Here is a 20,821-nt window from a genome sequence, read left to right on the forward strand (position 1 = left end):
TGTTTATTGCAGTCTTATTTACAATAGCCAAGGTACAGAAGCAGCCTAAACATCCACCGATGGATAAGTGTATAAAGAAAATTGATAAAGCAGCCTAAAAATCTGTTGATCAATGAATGGATAAAGGCACACACACATACACAAATGCAAACATACAATGAAATATTACTCAACCATAAAAAAGAAGGAAATTCTGCTATTTGTGACAACATGGATGGACCTTAAGGGCATTGTGCTAAATAAAACAAGTCAGAAAAAGACATACAATGCATGATCTCATTTAAATGTGGAATCTAAAAAGGAACCAAAAATACTCATAGATACTAGCACAGATTGGTGGTTTCCAGAAGGAAGGGACAAAATGTATGAATGGAGTCAAAGGGTGCAAACCTGTTACAAAGTAAATAGGTCACGGAGATGGGATGTACAGCATGGTGGCGACAGTGAATAATACTGTATTGTTTATTTGAAAGTTGCTGAGAGTAGGTCCTAGAGTTCTTATAACAAGAAAAAATTTTGTAACTATGGTGATGGGTGTTGACTTACTGCGGTGATCATTTTGCAATATGTACAAATATTGAATCGTTATGTTAACATTGTACAACTGATATCAGTATAATGTTATATGTCAGTTACATCTCAATAAAAGAAATCAAACTGGAGCATCTCACACTTCAGAGGCTTCAGAGAGGAGGTTGGTGGTTGATGTGAAAGAAAGTCACCTGACTCTTTTTAACTCTTTCCCCTCAGGATAAGGCCTGTGAGCCCAAAACTTTGTCTCTTAAACCTAAGCCATCCTTTTCCACCAGCTCATTGCAGAATTGTAATTAGCCATTTATGCCCACTATCATTTATGTCTCGTATATAATTATGTGTTTACAATTAAGTGTGTTGGTAATTGGTAATTATATTTGATTTCAATTCCAGATCCTGTTTTTATATGCTCAGTCTGTGTGGTTTGTTGTTCTTTTAGCTCCAAGTAACTTCAACAGAGGGAGCATGGCTGTGAAACCGTCTCATTCCAGTAGCCTAACTCATGCATCTTAATTGGGGTATTTCTCCCAAGCAGGTGCAAATCGACTCTTTTCTTTTGAACAGCTATGTTGAACAATAATTCACATACTATATCATTCACCCATTTAGAATATACAGTTCATTGTTTAGTGTGTTTATGGGGTTGTGCAATTGTCACTATAATCCAATTTTGGAAAATTTTTGTCCCCCCTACAAGAAACCCTGTAGCCATTAGCTGTCACTCTCACGTCACAGCCGTAGCACATACCGATCTACTTTCTGTCTTGATATTTGCCTACTCTGGACATTGAAAATTGGTTTTTTTGGTGGGTGATGAAAAGAATCTTCTATAGTAACAATGGTTTGTGGTCCTCCAAAGCTTAACCCTGTCTGGCAAGATTTTATTCCTTACTACTTAATTTCTGTCATTGGGTTTGCCTGGATATCACATGAGTAGCATCGATGCTGAATTTACGAAAGGTACACAAGTATATGGGAGATCAGTACTGCAAACTGTGGTGAATAGATGGCTGTGATTAGAAGAATTTCTTTCAGTTGATTGCTTGATCTTAAAGCGTAAGTTGAGAGATGGCCTGCACGCGCCGCTGGCTGTCACTGGCTGCCTTGTCAGTGTTTTTTGTGTTTGCTCGTCAGTGCTTTTGTGATTTGAGCTTTGAGGACTAAATAAAATAGCTTACATTTTGTTATTTAATTCTACAAATGTTATTCAGCCCATCACTTAGATGCTGAAAAGAAAAAATATATCTGAATTAATATCTAGCAGCTAGTTAAGTTAAAGATTATTTTTTCAGATCAAGCAAAGTTTAAAATTAAGGTAATTTAGTTTTAATGAAATTAATTTAAAATTTTCAGTTTTATTTTGCTAAAAATAATTTTGAATAACTAAACATTTGATTATATTGCTGTTATATATTTATATAAAGAGAAAATTTGCATATGTATTTGATAAATTATAATTTACATAAATAAATTACATTAAAAATTACTCAGCAAGCCCTGGCTGGTGTGGCTCAGTGATTGTGTGCTGGCCTGCGAACCAAAGGCTTTCCAGTTCCATTCCCAGTCCGGGCACATGCCTGGGGTGTGGGCCAGGGATACTGGAGAGGCAACCACACATCGATGTTTCTCTTCTTCCCTTTCTCCCTCCCTTCCCCTCTCTCTAAAAATAAACAAATGAAATAAAGGAAATTTAAAAAATTACTCAGCAAATATAAAGTTAAATATTAGCTTTAAATTTTTTAATTTAACTTTTAAATGAAAGGAAATTTAGTCTCTCTTAACCTTGCATTGAATAAAAGGAGTAAGCTTTGTATTTATTCTTTTTATGTATGAAACAGAGATATATAGAATATAAACAGATATACAGCATATCTGAGATATTAAAATTTTATGGAGGGGACAATTAGGGAAAAATGTGTAAAAGGCTCCTTAGAGAGGGTAATTATGAAAAAGTGATTGAGAAACTGAAATACTGGTATAGGTGTATTTCTTGGTATGATATTGATTAGTCCAAAACTTGTGAGATGTAGATTGGTTGGAAAAGACCCTGTGGGTTGTAGGTGTACCAGTTTATTTTTAGCGGATCTCGTGGTATTTCCCTTTATGCCAGTAAGGGACAAGGTGGAAGGGCAGAACATGGGTCAGACATTACATGTTTGCAGAAGAACATCCCTGCTCTTACAGTTCTTAGAATCTAGTTGAAGAGATAAGTGTTTTGAACTCTGCATCTAGTAGATTCCTTGTCTCCACTGTGTTCTTTTTCTGGAGTTTTGTTCTGTTCTTTCACTTCGACTGTGTTTCTCTTCATTGTGGCTGCCTCCCTATGTTGTTTCTAAGTATTAGATAGAGCTGTTACGTCGCCCGGGTTTGGTAGTGTGGCCTATGTAGTAGGTGTCCTGTAGGGTCCAGTGGCACAGTCTCCCCAGTCACCCAAGCTGGGCATTCTAGGTGTGCCCACCCCCCCGCCCCAGGCTGTGTACACCCTCCTGTTGTAGTTGAACTTGATTGCTGTTGGCACGTCAATGGGAGGGACTTACCCCCAGGCTGATTGACTGCAAGGCCTGGCTGTGACCACCAACCGCCAACCACCATGGAGGATCAGCTATTTAGGGACCCATCCTACAGAGCAGGACTTGCTTCAGTGGGGCTTTGGTGCCCACTGAGTCTGCCCCTTCAGTGTGTCACTATGGAGGTGGTTGGGTTGTGGTCTTAAGTAGTCCACCGGTTGTGCTGGCTCTGGGCCTTCTGGAGATGCAGGCCAATGTCAGCCACCACCTGTGTTCTGCCAGGGACCATGCAGCTTGAACTACAGAGAAATCTGCAGGTGGCTGCTACTTGTGCCAGAGGTGTCCGGGTGAGGCCAAGCTGCAAACCAAGGCTGGCTACTGTTAGTGCCAGACCTGAGGCCACTTACCAAGACGTATAGGGCATGCTGAGGCCAGATGCTTCTTGTGTGAGGGATTTTAGGAAACTCTGAAGCATGAGCCAAGACAGGCAGTTTGTGTGGAAAAGCTACTGGAAGCAGCTTGGGTGTGCCTGCAAATTTGATGGCGTGGGGTCCCAGGAAATTACTAGCGAGAGCCGGGTTGATGGAGACTCAGATATGGCACCTGTCTGCTGGCTCTGTGGGAGAGGGCTCATCAAAGGAACAATGACCTCTGCCAGCACTTTAGTCTGGAAGAAAAATGCCCTCCACCCCAGCTCTCACCCTGTTGCCAGACAATTCTTTCTCCCTGTAAGTCCCAGGTGCCTTTTGAACTGTTTCCTCAGTGCTGGAGCTCAGAGGGAGTGAGTCAGAGTAAGTCCACACCTGGGTTCTTTAAGAGCAACAGCCTGGGACTCCCGAAGCCCTCAGTCACACTCAGCCTTGATCCCCTCTGGTTTTTACAGCCTGAAGTTATGGGAACTTACCTTCCCAGCACCGGAACCCTGGGCTTGGGGGTCCGGTGGGAGACTGGGACCCTCGCTCCTCAGGGGGGACCTTCGCTCCTCAGGGGGGACCTTCACAGCTGAGATATCCCAATTTTTAACCACCACATGTAGGTGTGGGACCAGCCTGTCGTGCATCTCTGCTTTTCCTACCAGTCTCTATATGGCTTCTTCAAACCCCTAGTTGTAAGACCTCTATTCAACTAGGTTTCAGATGGTTCGGAATGATTATTGTTCTGTAGTTTAGTTGTAATTTTGATATGGTTGTGGGAAGATGGGAGTACTTCCTACAGATGATGGTATGGGTTATGCCAACATCTTGACCAGAAGTCAATACAATATTTGATTTATTGCTGAAAGTTCCAATTTACCTACAATACTCTGTTATGTTTATTTTACAGTGTTCTTATTAATTCAGTACTTTTAGTATGCCATGGTACTTTGTATGTGCAGCTAAAGCTTTTCTAGTATCACAGCTTTTGCTCTGACGCACTAGAATCTTTTCTTAAATATGAAAGGAAACAGTATGGGTCCTGTGTTTTGAGGAATCTGACTTATGCCTCTCCAGGTGTTGTGCTGAGGGACAGTGTATAGTATTGTTAGTTTGGGGGGAATCAGTCAATGAAGGTTGTAGATTGTGTCTATGGGAGACTTAGGATTGGAGGTTCTAAATCCTGAGTTTTGCACTTTCTTTTGCCCTTCTGGAAATTTGGCAGCTATATAGAGAGACAGTGGAATATACTTTTTTGGATCTTTTAGAGCATGTCCATGGACTGTTGCAACTCAAAAGAGGAGGAACTGAGTCTTGAAAATCACTTGATGTCATAGCTTTTAATGTACACTGTGTATCAGATCCTCAAGAGAACTTTTAATGCTTCAAGAGGTGTTTAGTCTTCTTTGTTTCTTTTGTTGCTAGCTCCTTTATCTTTCTTTTATAGGTGTCTCTGCAAACAGACTCATGGGTGGTGCCATGCAGCTTACCTTCCGCAAGATGGCATTTGACTATTACCCCTTCCACTGGGCAGGTATGAGAATTCTAAAAGGGGGAAGTTCTAGCATGGCCCAGGTATTGAAAGCAGATCTCTTGGTTCATCCCTGGATGCCCCACAGGAAGCTGCAAGGGCTTCCAGCACATGAGGTTTGGAAATAGCCCTCTTCAGAAAGACATCCAGAAGCTTTTGGTGTCTGTTATCTATGATTCTTTATCACTGATGAGAGGAAGTAGGGAGGGGAGACAGAGCCTAAGATACCGCTTTAAAAAATGTTTTTTAGATTTTAGTTTTAGAGAGAGGGTAAGGAGATAGAAAGAGAGGGAAAGAAACATCCATGTGCCAGAGAAACATTAATCATTTGCCTGTCCTACACCCCTTACTGGGGATCCAGCACACAACCCAGGCATGTGCCCTGACTGGGAATTGAACTGACGACCTTTCAGTTTGCAGGTTGATACTCAATTCACTGAGCCACACCAGCCAGGGCTGATACACTGCTTTTGATTCTACCCTTTCTCCCTTATTTCCCTTAGTTTTAGAGCCTTTCTCATAGTCTACAGTCAAAGATAGCAGCAGTCAGAAGCTGGCCTTTGGGAACCTTAGAGAAAAATCACATATGGAATCCAGAATAAGTTAAGTGCTCTCACTGGATAATTTTTACTTTTCCCTGAGAATTCTGGATTGAGGCTGAGGGATCAGAATCTGAACTACGACTATGCCAGCAAAGAGGGAAAAAATGGAATATCGGAATATGATCTTGGACTAGAATCTTTTTGCTTGCTTTGTTGTGCAGGTGATAGCTGCAAACACTGGGTACGGCACTGTGAAGCCATGGAGACCCGAGGCCAGTGGGCCCAGAAACTGGTGATGGAATTTCAGACTAAAATGGAGAAGTGGCGTGAAGACACAGGTCTGAAACCCCCCTGGCACCCAGGGGTAGACTCTCCTTTCAGGAGGAAAGCAGGTGGGGTTATGAGAAGCTGGAGGACTCCTGTTGCTTAGCCTCTGGCCATTTACTTGTGACTATCCAGTGGAAATAGAGTACTGGGCTAACTAATCATCTCGTCTTATTCCTAGCCAATTATCCCATCCTTATCCCATGGAGAGTCATTAGTGACTTTTTAATTTCCTTTTTTTAAGTATATTTTATTGATTATGCTATTACAGTTGTCCCAGTTTCCCCCCCCCCCACTCCCCCTTCACCTGGAACCCCACTTCTGACCAGCAGTCCTTCCCTTAGTCCATCACCATGGGTTGTGCATATAAGTTCTTTGGCTTCTCTCTTTCCTGTACTATTCTTAACATCCCCCACTGTCTATTTTATACCTACCAGGTATGCTTCTTATTCCCTGTACCTTTCCCCCATTCTCCTTCCTCCCTCTCCCCACTGATAACCCTCCATGTGATCTCTATTTCTTTTCCTCTTTTAGTTGTTTGCTTAGTTTGTTTTTTAGATTCAGTTGTTGATAGTTGTGAGTTTGTTGTCATTTTAATGTTCATAGTTTTGATAATTTTCTTTTTCTTAAATAAGTCCCCTTAGCATTTCATATAATAAGGACTTGGTGATGATGAACTCTTAGCTTTACCTATCTGGGAAGCACTCCATCTGTCCTTTCATTCTAAATGAAAGCTTTGCTGGATAGAGTCATCTTGGATGTAGGTCCTTACTTCTCATGACTTTGAATACTTGTTGCCAGTCCCTTCTTGCCTGCAAACTTTCTTTTGAAAAATCAGCTAATAATCCTGGCTGGTGTGGCTCAGTGGGTTGAGTGCTGGCCTGGGAACCAAATTACCTGTTCTATTCCCAGTCTAGAGCACATGCCTAGGTTGTTGGCCAGGTTCCCATTAGGGGGCATGTAAGAAGCAACCACACACTGATGTTTCTTTCCCATTCTTTTATCTCTAAAAGTAAATAAACAAAATCTAAAAAGAAAAATCAGCTGATAGTCTTATGGGAACTCTTCTGTAGGTAACTCCACTTTCCTCTTGCTGCTTTTAAGATTCTGTCTTTATCTTTGACCTTTGACATTTTAATTATGATGTGTCTTGGAGTGGGCCTCTGCATTCATCCTGTTTGGGACTCTCTGTGCTTCCTGGACTTGTATGTCTATATCCTTTGCCAAGTTAGGGCAGTTTTCTGTCATTATTTTTTCAAATAAGTTTTCAATTTTTTGCTCTTTCTCTTCTTCTTCTGGGATCCCTATGATTCAGATATTAGCACTATTGGAGATGTTCCAGAGTCTTCTTATTCTCTCCCCATTTTTTTGTATTCTTATTTCTTCATTATGTTCTGGTTAACTGTTTCTTCCTTATGTTCCAAATCATTGATTTGAACCCTGGCTTCCTTCCCTTCACTGTTGGTTCTCTGTAGATTTTTCTTTATTTCAAGTGTACCCAGGGTTACAGTTCTTCCCGTATGCTTTTGCCATACTCAGTGAGTTCTCTGAGCATCCTCATCACCAGTGTTTTGAACTCTGCATTTGATAGATTGGTCCTCTCCGTTTCATTTAGTTCTTTTTCTGGAATTTTGTTCTGTTCTTTCATTTGGGCCATATTTCTTTGGCTCCTCATTTGGCACCCTTCCTGTGTTTGTTTCTGTGTATTAGGGAGAGCTGCTTTGATTCCCTGTCTTAGCGCACCTGTTAAGTTGTATGGGGCAGAGTCTTAGGCATTCACCAGGGCTGGGCAGCCTGCTTCACTGCTTTGTGGCTGTGTATTCAGTGCCATTGCCTGGCTGCTTGAGGCTTGCTCTGCACTTGCCCTATTTCCAGTCACTTCATCCACTTCCTGTATGCTGCTGCTGCCGTGGTGGTGGTTCCCAGAGTAGGTGGGTTTGCGGACATTCTAGGACTGTGCAGGCTGTTTAAATGGACTCTCCAGAGAGACTGGCATTTTATTCTCTGGCCCCAACCCCCACCTGATTTTATAGTCAGAAGTTATGAGGCTTTATTTCCCCCGCACTGGAACCCGGGGCTGTGTACTCTAGCCTGGGGCTGGGATTCTTTGCTCCCCAGGTGTCCCTCCTAATTTTTATCTGCCACATGTGAATGTGAGACCACCCATTCTGCTGGCTGCAGCCACAACCCTGCTGCTTCACTGCCACCACACTGTGTCCTGTCCACCCTGGCTCCCCATCTTTGTCCCTGCTACCCATGTGGATGAATGTGGCTTCTTTAAGTCTTTGGTTGTTGGCCTTCCACACAGTCCAATCTTCTGGCAGTTTCGGGTATTCTTTGTTTGTAGGTTAGTTATGATCTTTCTTATGGTTGTGCAAGGAGGCGAAGCGTGTCTACCTATGCCTCCATCTTGACTGGATGACTTTTTAAATTTTTTAAAATATATTTTATTAATTATGCTATTACAGTTGTCCCATTTCCCCCCTTCATTCTCTGTGGGGGCGACTTTCCTCACAAGTCCCCCCATGTGCCACCGATGAGAGTAAACATGACTGAGACATGATGTGATCTGCTTGGGGAGGAAAGGTGGCCAATCCCTCAAAGGGGAAGGGCCAAGAGTCCCCTGCTCAAGGGGCTTTTATTGGGTTCGTTTGCACAAGAATACAGGTCAGGATCAAACAATAGATAGCATTCAAAGAACTATGAGGACTTATTCTCACTCAGGGTCAGATAGCTAACGAGCCATAAAACTTTGAGGAACAAACTTCTTGCTTGGACCCTTATCATTTAAATGAGAGCATTCTAAACAAAGCAGGTTTCACAGGATTTTACATATTCTTTCTTAGGCCTGGTCACCCGGGGAACCTGCCCTTTCCAGCCCAGGGCTGCACGGCCTTCCCCATCATAGGTTTTTAGGTTTAAGTGGATTAGAGCCAAGAAGCGCTTCTCCCAGACGGAAATGAGGACTTGGGCTATGTCAGAATAGCTGGGGGCAAGGGTCCATCGCTCCTTCTTTGTTACAACCCCCTGAGTCCTTCCACGATGGCCTCCCAAGTGATTGTGTCTGGCTTAGGTTGCCCCCCCCCAGGGTCGTACCCGCCATGGACATCGACCATGCTTTGGGAGCAGGGGAAGAAGCAGAAGCAGCGCTTGCTGCCAGAGACAAGCTTTGTCTCCTGTGGCTCGCATTCCGGAGGTTGCTCACTTAGCCATGGGGGGCAGTTACAATTCCTGAAACCAGGCAGGGTGGTTCCCAACAATTCCCCTCTACCCTGCACACCCCCTCCCACCCACATTCCCCCCCTTTAGTTCACGTCCATGTGTCATAAGTTCTTTAGCTTATACATTTCCCATACTATGCTTGCCCTCCCCCTGTCTATTTTCTACCTACCATCTATGCTACTTATTCTCTGTACCTTCTCCCTCTCTCCTCCTCCCACTCCCCTGTCGTTAACCCTCCTTGTGATCTGCATTTCTGTGGTTCTGTTCCTGTTTTCTGTGGTCTAGTTGTTTGCTTGGTATGTTTTTGTTTTAGGTGTGGTTGTTAATAACTGTGAGTTTGCTGTCTTTTTACTGTCCATATTGTTCATATTTTTTATCTTCTTTTTCTTAGATAAGCCCTTTTAACATTTCATATAATAAGGGCTTGGTGATGATGAACTCCTTGAACTTGACCCTATCTGAGAAGCACTTTATCTACCCTTCCATTCTAAATGAAAGCTTTGCTGGATAGAGTAATCTTGGATGTAGGTCCTTGTCTTTCATGACTTGGAATACTTTTTTTCAGCCCCTTCTTGCCCACAAGGTCTCTTTTGAGAAATCAGGTGACAGTCTCATGGGAACTTCTTCGTAGGTGACTGTCCCCTTATCTGTTGATGCTTCTAGAATTCTCTCCTTCATTGTAATCTTGGCTAATGTAATTATGATGTGCCTTGGTGTGTTCCTTCTTGGGTCCAACTTCTTTGGGACTCTCTGAGCTTCCTGGATTTCCTGGAAGTCTATTTCCTTTGCCAGATTGGGGAAGTTCTCCTTCATTATTTGTTCAAATAAGTTTTCCACTTGTTGCTCTTCCTCTTCCTCTTCCTCTTCCTCTTCCTCTTCTGGTAGCCCTATAATTTGGATGTTGGAACGTTTAAAGATGTCCTGGAGGTTCCTAAGCCTCTCCCCATTTTTTTGAATTTATGTTTCTTCATTTTTTTTTGTTTTGTTTGTTTCTTTCTTCCTTCTGGTCCACTCCCTTGATTTGAGTCTTAGTTTTCTTTACATCACTGTTGGTTCCCTGTCCATTTTGCTTCATTTCACTTAGTATAGCTTTCATTTTTCATCTAATTTGCGACCAAAACCAACCAGTTCTCGGAGCATCCCGATCACCAGTGCTTTGAATTATGCATCTGATAGGTTGGCAATCTCTTGGTCACTTAAAAGTATTGGCTCTGGGGCTTTAATTTGTACCTTGCATTTGAGCCATTTTTTGGGAGGGAGGCGTCTGGTTGCACCTGTTATGTAGTGAGGGGCGGAGCCCTAGGTATTCACCTTGGGCAGGGTGGCCCAGTAGCTGGGTTTTGATGCTGTATGTGGAGGGGGAGGGTCAGAGAAGGAACAATGGTGCTTGCTCCATGCACCCTCGGATTTCAGTTCCTTCTGCAACTTCCCACAAGCAAACTGGGCCCTTTTTGTGCTGGTTCCTGGGAGGGTGGGCTTGTGTACGTTCCGCCTTGTGCGCCTCACTGTCTGCTCATTTCCTTCCCTTGTCTGGGGTCTGCTTGCTGCCACCTGTGCGCCTGGGTAGGTCTGGCCGCTTTTTCCTGCTGCAACCCCTGTCCACCAGCTGCTGACTCTGCCCCTCTTACCAGTCTGGATGAATGGTTGTCGGACTTCCATACAGTTCAGTTTTCTGTCTGTTGGTGTTTTTTTGTTTCCAAATTTTTATTGTCCTTAATTTTGGTTGTGTGAGGAGGCACAGTGTGTCCACCTACGTTTCCATCTTGGCTGGAAGTTCTGGATGACTTTTTTCTTTCTTTCTTTTTTTTTTTAAACTTTTTTATTGATTATGCCATTACATTTGTTCTATTCCCCCCCCTCCGTTCCCCTCCACCATGCACACCCCCCCCCCACCATTTCCCCCTTTAGTTCATGAACACGTGTCTCAAATTCTTTAGATTCTGTATTTCCCCTACTATTCTTACCCTCCCCCCATCTATTTTCTATCTACTGTCTATGCTACTTATTTTCTGTACCTTCTCCCCCCCTTCTCCTTCTCCCACTCCCCTGTTGCTAACCCGCCATGTGATCTTCATTTCTATGGTTCACTCCTGATCTAGCTGTCCTCTTAGTTTGCTTTTGCTTTAGATGTGGTTCTTAATAACTGTGAGTTTGCTGTCCTTTCAATGTTCATATTTTTTATCTTCTTTTTCTTAGATAAGCCCCTTTAACATTTCATATAATAATGGCTTGGTGATGATGAACTTCTTGAATTTGGTCTTATCTGAGAAGCACTTTATCTGTCCTTCCATTCTAAATGAAAGCTTTACTGGATAGAGCAATCTTGGTTGTAGGTCTTTGGTTTTCATGTCTTGGAGTACTTCTTTCCAGCCCCTTCTTGCCTGTAATGTCTCTTTTGAGAAATCAGCTGACAGTCTGATGGGAAGTCCTTTGTAGGTGACTGTCCCCTTATCTCTTGCAGCTTCTAGGATTCTCTCCTTCATTTTAATCTTGGCTAATGTAATGATGATGTGCCTTGGTGTGTTTCTTCTTGGGTCCAACTTCTTTGGGACTCTCTGAGCTTCCTGGATTTCTTGAATGTCTATTTCCTCTGCCAGAATGAGGAAGTTCTCTTTTATTATTTGTTCACATAAGGTTTCCACTCGTGACTCTTCCCCTTCTGGTACCCCTATAATTCGAATGTTGGAACGTTTAAAGATGTCCTGGAGGTTCCTAAGCCTCTCCTCATTTTTTTGAATTCTTGCTTCTTGACTCTTTTCTGTTTGATCATTTTTTTCTTCCTTCTGGTCCACTCCATTGATTTGAGTCCCAATCTCCTTTCCATTACTATTGGTTTCCTTTGCATTACCATTCATTTCAATTAGTTTAGCTTTCATATGTTTCTGTAATTTGTGACTAAAATCAACCAGTTCTGTGAGTATCCTGATAACCAGTGTTTTGAACTGTGCATCTGAAAGTTTGGCTATTTCTTTATCGCTTAGATTGATCGGCTCTGGGGCTCTGAGTTGTTCTTGAGCCATTTTTGGTATGTTCGCGCCGTTAAGTACGAGGAGCGAAGCCTTAGTTGTTTACCAGAGTGGGCCACCCAGGTCGCTGCTTTATGACGCTGCGTGTGTGGGCAGGGTCAGAGAGGGAGCAATGGCGGTCCTCTCCCCTAGCCCAGTCCGTCCAGTCCCACCACTCGCCCTGGCCTGTTTATCCGATTGGAATTGTGCGAGCCTGCTGCCCCGCGCCTTGCAATCTCAATGCTCACCTCTTCACTGGTTTATCAGCACGCAGATGCGCGACCTACCGCAGACAGACAGCCGCGCCTGTTCCCTGTGTGCTGCCGTAGCTAGCCCGGGCTCCGGGCCTTCGGCTGCTTGCGTACCACCAGGTCAGGGATCTTTTTGGTCAACCCGCTCCACTGCTGGCTTCGCCCCTCTTACCAGTTTAGCTGAGCATTTCGTCGTTTTTTTTTTTTTTTCGGACTCTGTATTGTTGATTTTCTATGTGGTTTGGTTGTGTTTATTGTTGTTAAAAATAGTTGTTCTTAGATTTGGTTGTGCACGGAAGCAAGGTGTTTCCACCTATGCCCCCATCTTGGCGGAAGTCCTGACTTTTTTCTTTAGAGAGTTGTGTTGTCCTCAGGGATGGCTGCAGTGTTGAGAGAGGTTGTCATCACCTCTATTCAATAGGGTGTTGCCCTGGTCTTAAGGAGAATACAATTTTTGAGTTCTATCCAGAAGCTAGACAGTGTTAAGATGCCTTTTCTACATATATTGTAGCATTAATATTTTAGGATCATTATTTTATAATCCTAATTAGGATTTTTACTTCCTAATTTTATTAATAATACAATTTGAATGTATCTGATTTTTTCCCACCTTTTCACTTTTATTTAGATTCTCTCTCTAGTCCTCGAAAGAACCCTCTTGAGAGAAGCCCCTCTCAGGGCCGACAGGCTGGCTTTCGGCCTCCAGCATGGAATCGCTTACGCTCTAGCTGCATGCTAGTTCGGGTGGATGACTTGGACATCCACCAGGTGAGGAGTCTAGGACCCGGGCAAATGTGGTTGGAATGGGGTGGGGCAGTTCATTTGGAATGCAACAAGTGTGAACAGGACTTGAGAATACCCTACTACAAACTGTACAAACCTTTCTTTGAAAAAATGAACTTGTGGATAGCATTAGGCAGGTGTGAGAATGTCTGGAATATGTGTGAAGTATGTGTAAAAGCACTGTGCTCCCTGGGACAGACGTTGGATGGAGGATAGAGGAAATTGAGGCAAGTCTGTCCTGGGTGCAGCGTAGATGCTAACAGCAGTTTGCGATTGCATAGGTCTCTACAGCCGGACAGCCCAGTAAGAAGCCATCTACACTCCTTTCTTGCAGTCGGAAACTTCACAACCTGCCCACTCAGGTCTCTGCCATTCATATTGAGTTCACAGAATATTATTTCCCCGATAATCAGGAGCTTCCAGGTAAGCATTGTACTTGGTCATTTCTTACTGTCCAGGCATGTCCTTTCCATTTGTCAGACTTGGGGCTACTGCTTATATTCTCATTTGTTGTTAGGAGTTTAGAATGTTTGAATTAGCACACCTTTGTTAAAAATTCTGCCCTGTATAAATGTGTAACTTTGCTCTCTGGGTAATATGAGAAATATCAACTGCTAAGTAGGAGTCGAGCTGCTACTTCGTACATGGGGATTCTTTTCTCTGCTTTCCAGTTCCCTGTCCCAATCTCTACATTCAATTAAATGGTCTGACATTTACGATGGATCCTGTCAGCTTGCTCTGGGGAAACCTCTTCTGCCTGGATTTATACCGTAGCTTGGAGCAGTTCAAAGCTATCTACAAACTGGAAAATTCAAACCAGAAAGATGAACACTTGGACATCCGACTGGATGCCTTCTGGTTGAAGGTAGGGAGAGAGTGGGATTTTTGTTCTCTCTTGACAGCCACAGATGCATTTCTCCCATTGCAGCCCAATGGTCTTTCATTGTGTGTTATGGTGGGGTGTGGAGATACTCAAATGGCCATTCTGAATTGGGTTTAATTTTCTCTCTCTCTGAAGGTGAGCTTCCCGCTGGAGAAGAAAGAGCAAGCTGGGTTGCATCGGCCTCAGGCCCTCGTCTTCTCTGCATCAGGCATGACTGCCACCAATACACGCCATGCCCCACACTGTGGCTGTCTAGACCTCCGCACTCTCTTCCAGGGTTTCGATGCTGCCGAGTTCTTTCGTTCCAATTACGTTCAGTTCCCCAGGGTTCCAGGTGGCTTCAGCCTCCTGCACATGCTTTTTTCACATCATGCCTTCAAGATGGAGTCCAGCCTCCCTCATTCTAATACCCTACCTCCCCAAAGGCCTAAAGCTTCCCAGGATCTCTGGTCCATCCACTTCTCCCAGATCTCCTTGGACTTTGAGGGAACAGAGAACTTCAAGGGCCATACCTTTAATTTTGTAGCCCCCTTTCCCTTGTCCATTTGGGCCTGCCTGCCCCTTCGCTGGCAGCAAGCCCAGGCACGAAAGCCCCTTCTGGCTGCAGAAGGGAGGCTGAGACCTTCAGCCAGCTTTGGCAGTTCCTTTCAGTCTGAGGCCCTTGCCCCTGACGCTGTGTCCCATCTGAGGTCAAAAACTGAGCATGATTTGAAAAGCCTGTCAGGCCTAACAGAAGACATGGAAATTCTGAGAGAAGGCAGTGGTGGTATGGACAAGAAAGAGCCTCAGACAGAACTGGAGGATGTGGCAGATGTTCACATGCTTGTACATTCCCCTGAACATGTTTGCGTGAGGCTTGACCACTACCAGTACTTGGCTCTGCTCCGCCTGAAGGAGGTGCTACAGGGTCTTCAGGAGCAGCTGACTAAGGATACAGAGGCCATGACTGGGTCTCCCCTGCAGGACCAGACAGCTTGCATTGGGGTCCTCTTCCCTACTGCCGAGGTGGCTCTGCTCATGCATCCTGCCCCTGGTGCTGCGGAAGCTGACACTGCGGGCTCAGATACCACTAGCCTTATAGAGTCAGAGCTGTCTCCTTCAGAGGATCGGGAGCTGAAGTCCGATGCCTCCTCAGACCAGGGCCCAGCAAGCCCTGAGAAGGTTCTGGAGGATAGTGGCATTGAAAATCCGGATGCATCTCTGGATAGGCCATTGCCTCTCCATAGCAATGGAGAACTGCAGGACTCAGATTCTCTTGCACGACAGTTGGCAGGGAAGGGCCATGAGGCAGTCAATTCCCTACAGGCCAAGAAACTGAGCAGAACTGGAGCATCCAGCTCACCAGCTGCCCTGAAGTCCCCAGGTATTAGGGATACTGCTGTGAATGGGCAGGATGAGCTTATGCCCTTGAAGAGCATTGAGGGAGAATTGTCAAACGCTATTCACATGACCAAGGATGCCACCAAGGAGGCTCTGTATGCTACCATGGACCTCACCAAGGAAGCTGTGTCTTTGACTAAAGGTGCCTTCAGTCTGGGCAGAGACCGAATGACCTCCACCATGCACAAGATGTTGTCCCTGCCCCCAGCCAAGTGAGTGGTTCTTTGCCTCCTCCAGTCACCCGCTGTGACTCCTAATTGTGGTCATTGGACTTAGAGTCTCTTACTGTGAGCATTTTTAGATTGGGATGTACTGTATAGTCCAGAAGAATGTGTAGAATGGCCTATTTAATGTGGCAGAGCCCTTGGTGTTCAGAGCTGCTGCAGGGAAGTGGAGGAATTTTCAGGCTACTTGGAGGATATAGGTACACCAATTAGAGAGACTCATTTTCAGGCTACTTCTAATTCTGTGATGGGGGAAGATTCTGAAATTGCAATAAAATAATGCAAAATCCCCTGTATTATCACATGCCTCCACATATTGTAGCTGTTTCTTGGGCAGTTTTCAAGTCAACATTTATTGCTTCTTAGGATTAAATTATCTCCTCTTTCTGATTCACTGTTATTGATGCAGACATGCTGTATCAGAATAATAATTTCTGGCATCTGTGTGATGTTTTATTCTTTTCGGTGGGCTCTAGTGTAGTATTTTGTTTGACTTGACCCCCACAGCAACCTAGTGAAGTCGCTGCAGATACTTGTATTCTTAGTTTAAGCTGAGAAAACTGAGGCCTCAGGGAGAATGTGTGCGTGAGTCCTGTGCTGCTGATACAGACCTGGGGCTTTGGACTTGCTCTTTCTGGTATACCTTATTAACATCTGCTGGAGGAATAGTTTCACCCACTCGTTCAGCAATAATTTTTTAGCCCTACTGTGTGCTGTTCTTTGTTAGACACTGGAGATAAGTAGGGAGTAAGCAGAAAAACAGAAATGTATTCAGAAGAGTGGAAAGGTACAGATTTGTCCATTGGGTGCCTTGTGGTTTTAGGAAAGATAATGAAGACTGTGGGAAGTCTTTGCTGGGACACACTTTGTGGTTTGTGGACCATGGTATGAAAACCAGTGGCTGTAGAGCTTTTGTGTACGTGGATTTTCTTAAGTAGGTTTTTCAGCATTTGCTGGGGGTGTGCTAGAACCTGCTAGGCATAGACATTCTAGGAGGAAGAAGAGAGGAAAACTTAAAAGAGTGAATGATATAATAATTCTAGCCAATATCTACTGAGTGCTTTCTATGTGTCAGGCACTGTCTTAAATACTTACAATATTAATCCATTGAATTCTTGTAATAACCTTATAAGGCAGGTACTGATATCACCCCCCATTTTACAGATGAGGAAACTGAGGCTCAGAGGTAAGAAACTTGCTCAGGACCACACAACTTGTGAGTGGTGGGGTGAGGATTGAAAGCCTGGACTTCCAGTCACCAAATGCAGTGCGGCCTTTTCTAAATGAAGAAGAGTAAGGGAGATGGGAAAGGAGGAGAGATGGAAAAGAGAAAAGACAGGTGTGTGACACAAGCTCGTTTTTAAACAAAGGCCAATAATGACTTCCTAACTGCTCAGGCCAGTGGCCCTTTCTCAGTCGTCCTTACCCTGGACGACTCTGTGGTCAGGTATTCCTATCAGTCAGTCCGTCCTGAGTATATGTGACCCACCCAACTACCCACCTTCTACCTTGGCTGCTCTCTTCTCCTATTTATCCTGTAAATGTAACTATTCCACAAGGCTAGGGTGTCCATGTTCTCATCACCTTGGTCATAATTAATTATAAAACTGATTGTGTTCATGATATTGTTGACAATATAGAAGAATACAGAAGAAAACTTAAAAGTCACTTGTTATACTATCCAGAGATGGCTTCTATTTACACTTGGATCTAGTTTCTTCCAATGTTTATACATATATTTGTGTATCCATGTGAATGCTTATGTGTCTATACAGATACACACACAAATATTGTTTTTACAGTGGGATTATAATATTTCTGTAGGACGTAGAAAATGTCCAGTTTTATCCACTTAATATTTTTCCATTCATGAGGCATTTGTGAAATTTTTAATTGCTCGATTATGTTCTAGAAAATGAATGTATCATAATTTATTCACACATTCCATCACTTAATGTTTCCAGTTTTTCTCAGGTAGAACTGATGCTGTGTTAAATGTTCTTATTTTTGTGAATATTACTCTTTATGCAAATCTAAATCTTCAGAATAAAAATCTAGAAATAGAATTATTGGGCCCAACATTACAAACATTTTTAAGGTTCTTGGTGCATTTGCCAAACTTTCAGAAGGTTTATATCATTCTGTGCTTTCAAACACTTTTTCTGTAGGTTATTTTATCCATTTCCTCACTACGGCTATATTCCATATTTTTAGTCCTGATTTCCCTTTCCACCCCTGCTCTTCTTTTAAAACTGTCCACTGCATATAGTTCCGCGTGGATATCCCAGTGGTGCCTTGAACCTCACATATATAAAACTAAATTTCTTCTCTCTCCTCAGACCAGTTCTTTCTTTTTTTTTGGTAGCATCAATCTGCTCATTCAAGTTCAACATTTTTGCTCTGCTCTTCCAGTCGTTTGTCAAGTTCTGGCTACAGTTCTTAGAGCAGGATTCCTCAAACTTTAACATGCTTCAAAATCAGTTGGAGGGCTTGTTAATGCACACATTGCTGAACCCTACCCAGAGAGTCCCTTATTTAGGGAGTCTCTAAATGCATCTCGTGCATCCCATATCAGTTGTTTCTGTCTGTTCTCACGTCAACTATTTTAAAAAACTATTAATTGAATTTCTTATTGGAAGTCTTTTTTCTAACTTGTTTGAAGAAGCCAGGTCAGACTTCCTAAAACAGGTATGAGCTTGTTCTTTCCTTACTCTAAAACCTTCAGGCTTTTTCCTTTTAAAAAGGAAAATAATTCAACTACTTCCCCTGAATTTAGTTGAATTTTTTATTGTGACATAATTAAATATTAGGATATATCTACATGGCACTTCACAGTTTTAAAAAAAAATCATAGACTTTATTTTTTAGAGTAGCTTTAGGTTGATAGCTACTGGGTAGAAGGTACAGAGATTTCCCATAAATCCCTTACACTGTATAGTTTCCAAGCACCTTTATATATAATCTTTTACCTAGGGTTTTCTATAACTTGGCTTCAACCAATGTGGTAAAATGAAAAAAGTACTTTGCAGGACTTCCAGCCAAGATGGAGGCATAGGTAGACACACTGTACCTCCTCGCACAACCAAAAGAAGGACAACAGTTGAGAAACAAAAAAAACAACCAGAACTGATAGAAAATTGAACTGTATGGAAGTCTGACAACCAAGGAGTTAAAGAAGAAATATTCATCCAGACTGGTAGGAGGGGTGGAGTCGAGCAGCCAGGGCAGAGAGGATGCACAGCAAGGCTATGACTAGCAGACTAGGGTGTGCAAGGTGGTGGCTGGCAGACCCAGCAAGGCAGCGGATTATGGAACAGGGTGCGCAAAGCTGCAGCTGGCCGGCAAGGCGGTGGCTGCTGGAGCAGGCAGTCTCACACTCGTGCGCAGATAAACCAGGTGAAACAAAATGGGAGCAGAGCAGACTGCACGACCCGGGGCCCCAGCTTGGGGAATACAGCCTCAAACCACTGATTGAAAACACCTGTGGGGGTTGACGTGGCAGTGGGAGAAACTCCCAGCCTCACAGGAGAGTTCGTTGGAGACACCCACAGGGTCCTAGAATGTATACAAACCCTGATAGGAATCAGCACCAAAAGGGCCCAATTTGCTTGTGGGAAGTGGGGGAAGTGACTGAAATCCGGCTGAAAGCAGAGCAAGCACCATTGTTCCCTCTCAGACCCCTTCCCCACATACAGCGTCACAACCTAGCAATGTGGGTTACCCCGCCCAGGTGAATGAATACCTAAGGCTCTGCCCCTCACTACATAACAGGCATGCTGAGAAGAAAAAATGGCCCAAATGAAAGAACAGATCAAAGCTCTGAAAAAAAATACAACCAAGTGACCAAGAGATAGCCAACCTATCAGATGCACAGTTCAAAACAGTGGTAATCAGGATGCTCACAGAATTGGTTGAATATGGTTGCAAATTAGGTGAAAAAAATGAAGGCTAAGCTAAATGAAATAAAGGAAAATGTACAGGGAATCAATAGTAATGGGAAGAAAACTGGGACTCAAATCAATGGTATAGACCAGACGGAAGAAAGAAACATCCAATCAGAAAAGAAGGAAGAAATAAGAATTAAAAAAAAAAAAAATGAGAGGCTTAGGAACCTCTAGGACATCTTTAAACGTTCCAGCATCTGAATCATAGGGATGCCAAAAGGAGAAGAGGAGGAGCAACAAATTGAAAACTCGTTTGAACAAATAATAAAGGAGAACTTCCCCAATCTGGCAAAGGCAATAGACTTCCAGGAAATCCAGGAGGCTCAGAGAGTCCCAAAGAAGTTGGACCCAAGGAGGAACACACCAAGGCACATCATAATTATATTAGTCAAGATTAAAATGAAGGAGAGAATCCTAGAAGCAGCAAGAGATACCCCTATCTCTTGCAGTTACCTGCAGAGGAGTTCCCGTCAGACTAACAGCTGATTTCTCAAAAGGGACCTTACAGGCAAGAAGGGGCTGGAAAGAAGTATTCCAACTCATGAAAGACAAGGACCTACGTCCAAGATTACTCTATCCAGCAAAGGTTTCATTTAGAATGGAAGGGCAGATAAAGTGCTTCTCAGATAAGGTCAAGTTCAAGGAGTTCATCTCCAACCTCTTATTATATGAAATGTTAAAGGGACTTATCTAAGAAAAAGAAGATAACAAATATGTACAGTAAAAAGACAGCAAACTCACAATTATTCACAACCACACCTAAAACAACAAAAACAAACTGAGCAAACAACTAGAATAAGAACAACCACAGAAATGCAGATCACATGGAGGGTTATAAGCAGAGGAGTGGGAGGGGTGGGAGAGGGGAAAAAGGCACAGAGAATAAGTAGCATAGATGGTAGGTAGAAAATAGACAGGGGGAGGTTAAGAATAGTATGGGAAATGTAGAAGCCAAAATACTTACATGTATGACCCATGGACATGAACTAAAGGGGGGAATGTGGTTTGGAGAGGGTGTTCAAGGTGTGGGGGAGTGAAAGCGGGAATGGGACAACTGTGATAGCATAATCAATAAAATATACTAGAAAATAATTAAAAAGAAAAAAGTACTTTACAAGAAGGTAGTGGACTTGGGTTTTTCTTAATTCTACCTTTAACTGTGACCTTGAGTCAGTTTCTTCATTTGTAAAATAGGAGTGTACAATTAAAAAGTCTTTGAAGGCTTCTCTTTACTATGTTACACCTTTCTATCTTCCAGTGCTTTCTCCAACAAAATTT

At 43.2% G+C, this 20,821-nt stretch overlaps 1 protein-coding gene across 1 annotated transcript in view; it reads left to right on the forward strand.

The window, feature by feature from the left end:
* The window catches only part of BLTP3A (bridge-like lipid transfer protein family member 3A), an 80,219-nt gene that overhangs the window by 46,221 nt on the left and 13,177 nt on the right, over positions 1-20,821 (forward strand). Inside the window, exons 9-14 of the mRNA XM_037144326.2 lie at positions 4,902-4,988; positions 5,749-5,865; positions 12,958-13,097; positions 13,394-13,535; positions 13,784-13,977; positions 14,131-15,587. Of these exons, the coding sequence (XP_037000221.2) occupies positions 4,902-4,988; positions 5,749-5,865; positions 12,958-13,097; positions 13,394-13,535; positions 13,784-13,977; positions 14,131-15,587 (2,137 nt within the window). The remainder of the gene's footprint in view (positions 1-4,901; positions 4,989-5,748; positions 5,866-12,957; positions 13,098-13,393; positions 13,536-13,783; positions 13,978-14,130; positions 15,588-20,821) is intronic.

The sequence above is a fragment of the Artibeus jamaicensis genome, unplaced genomic scaffold, assembly GCF_021234435.1.
Source record: "Artibeus jamaicensis isolate MK-2021 breed Jamaican fruit bat unplaced genomic scaffold, CSHL_Jam_final contig_1539, whole genome shotgun sequence".
Taxonomy (NCBI): Eukaryota; Metazoa; Chordata; class Mammalia; order Chiroptera; family Phyllostomidae; genus Artibeus; species Artibeus jamaicensis.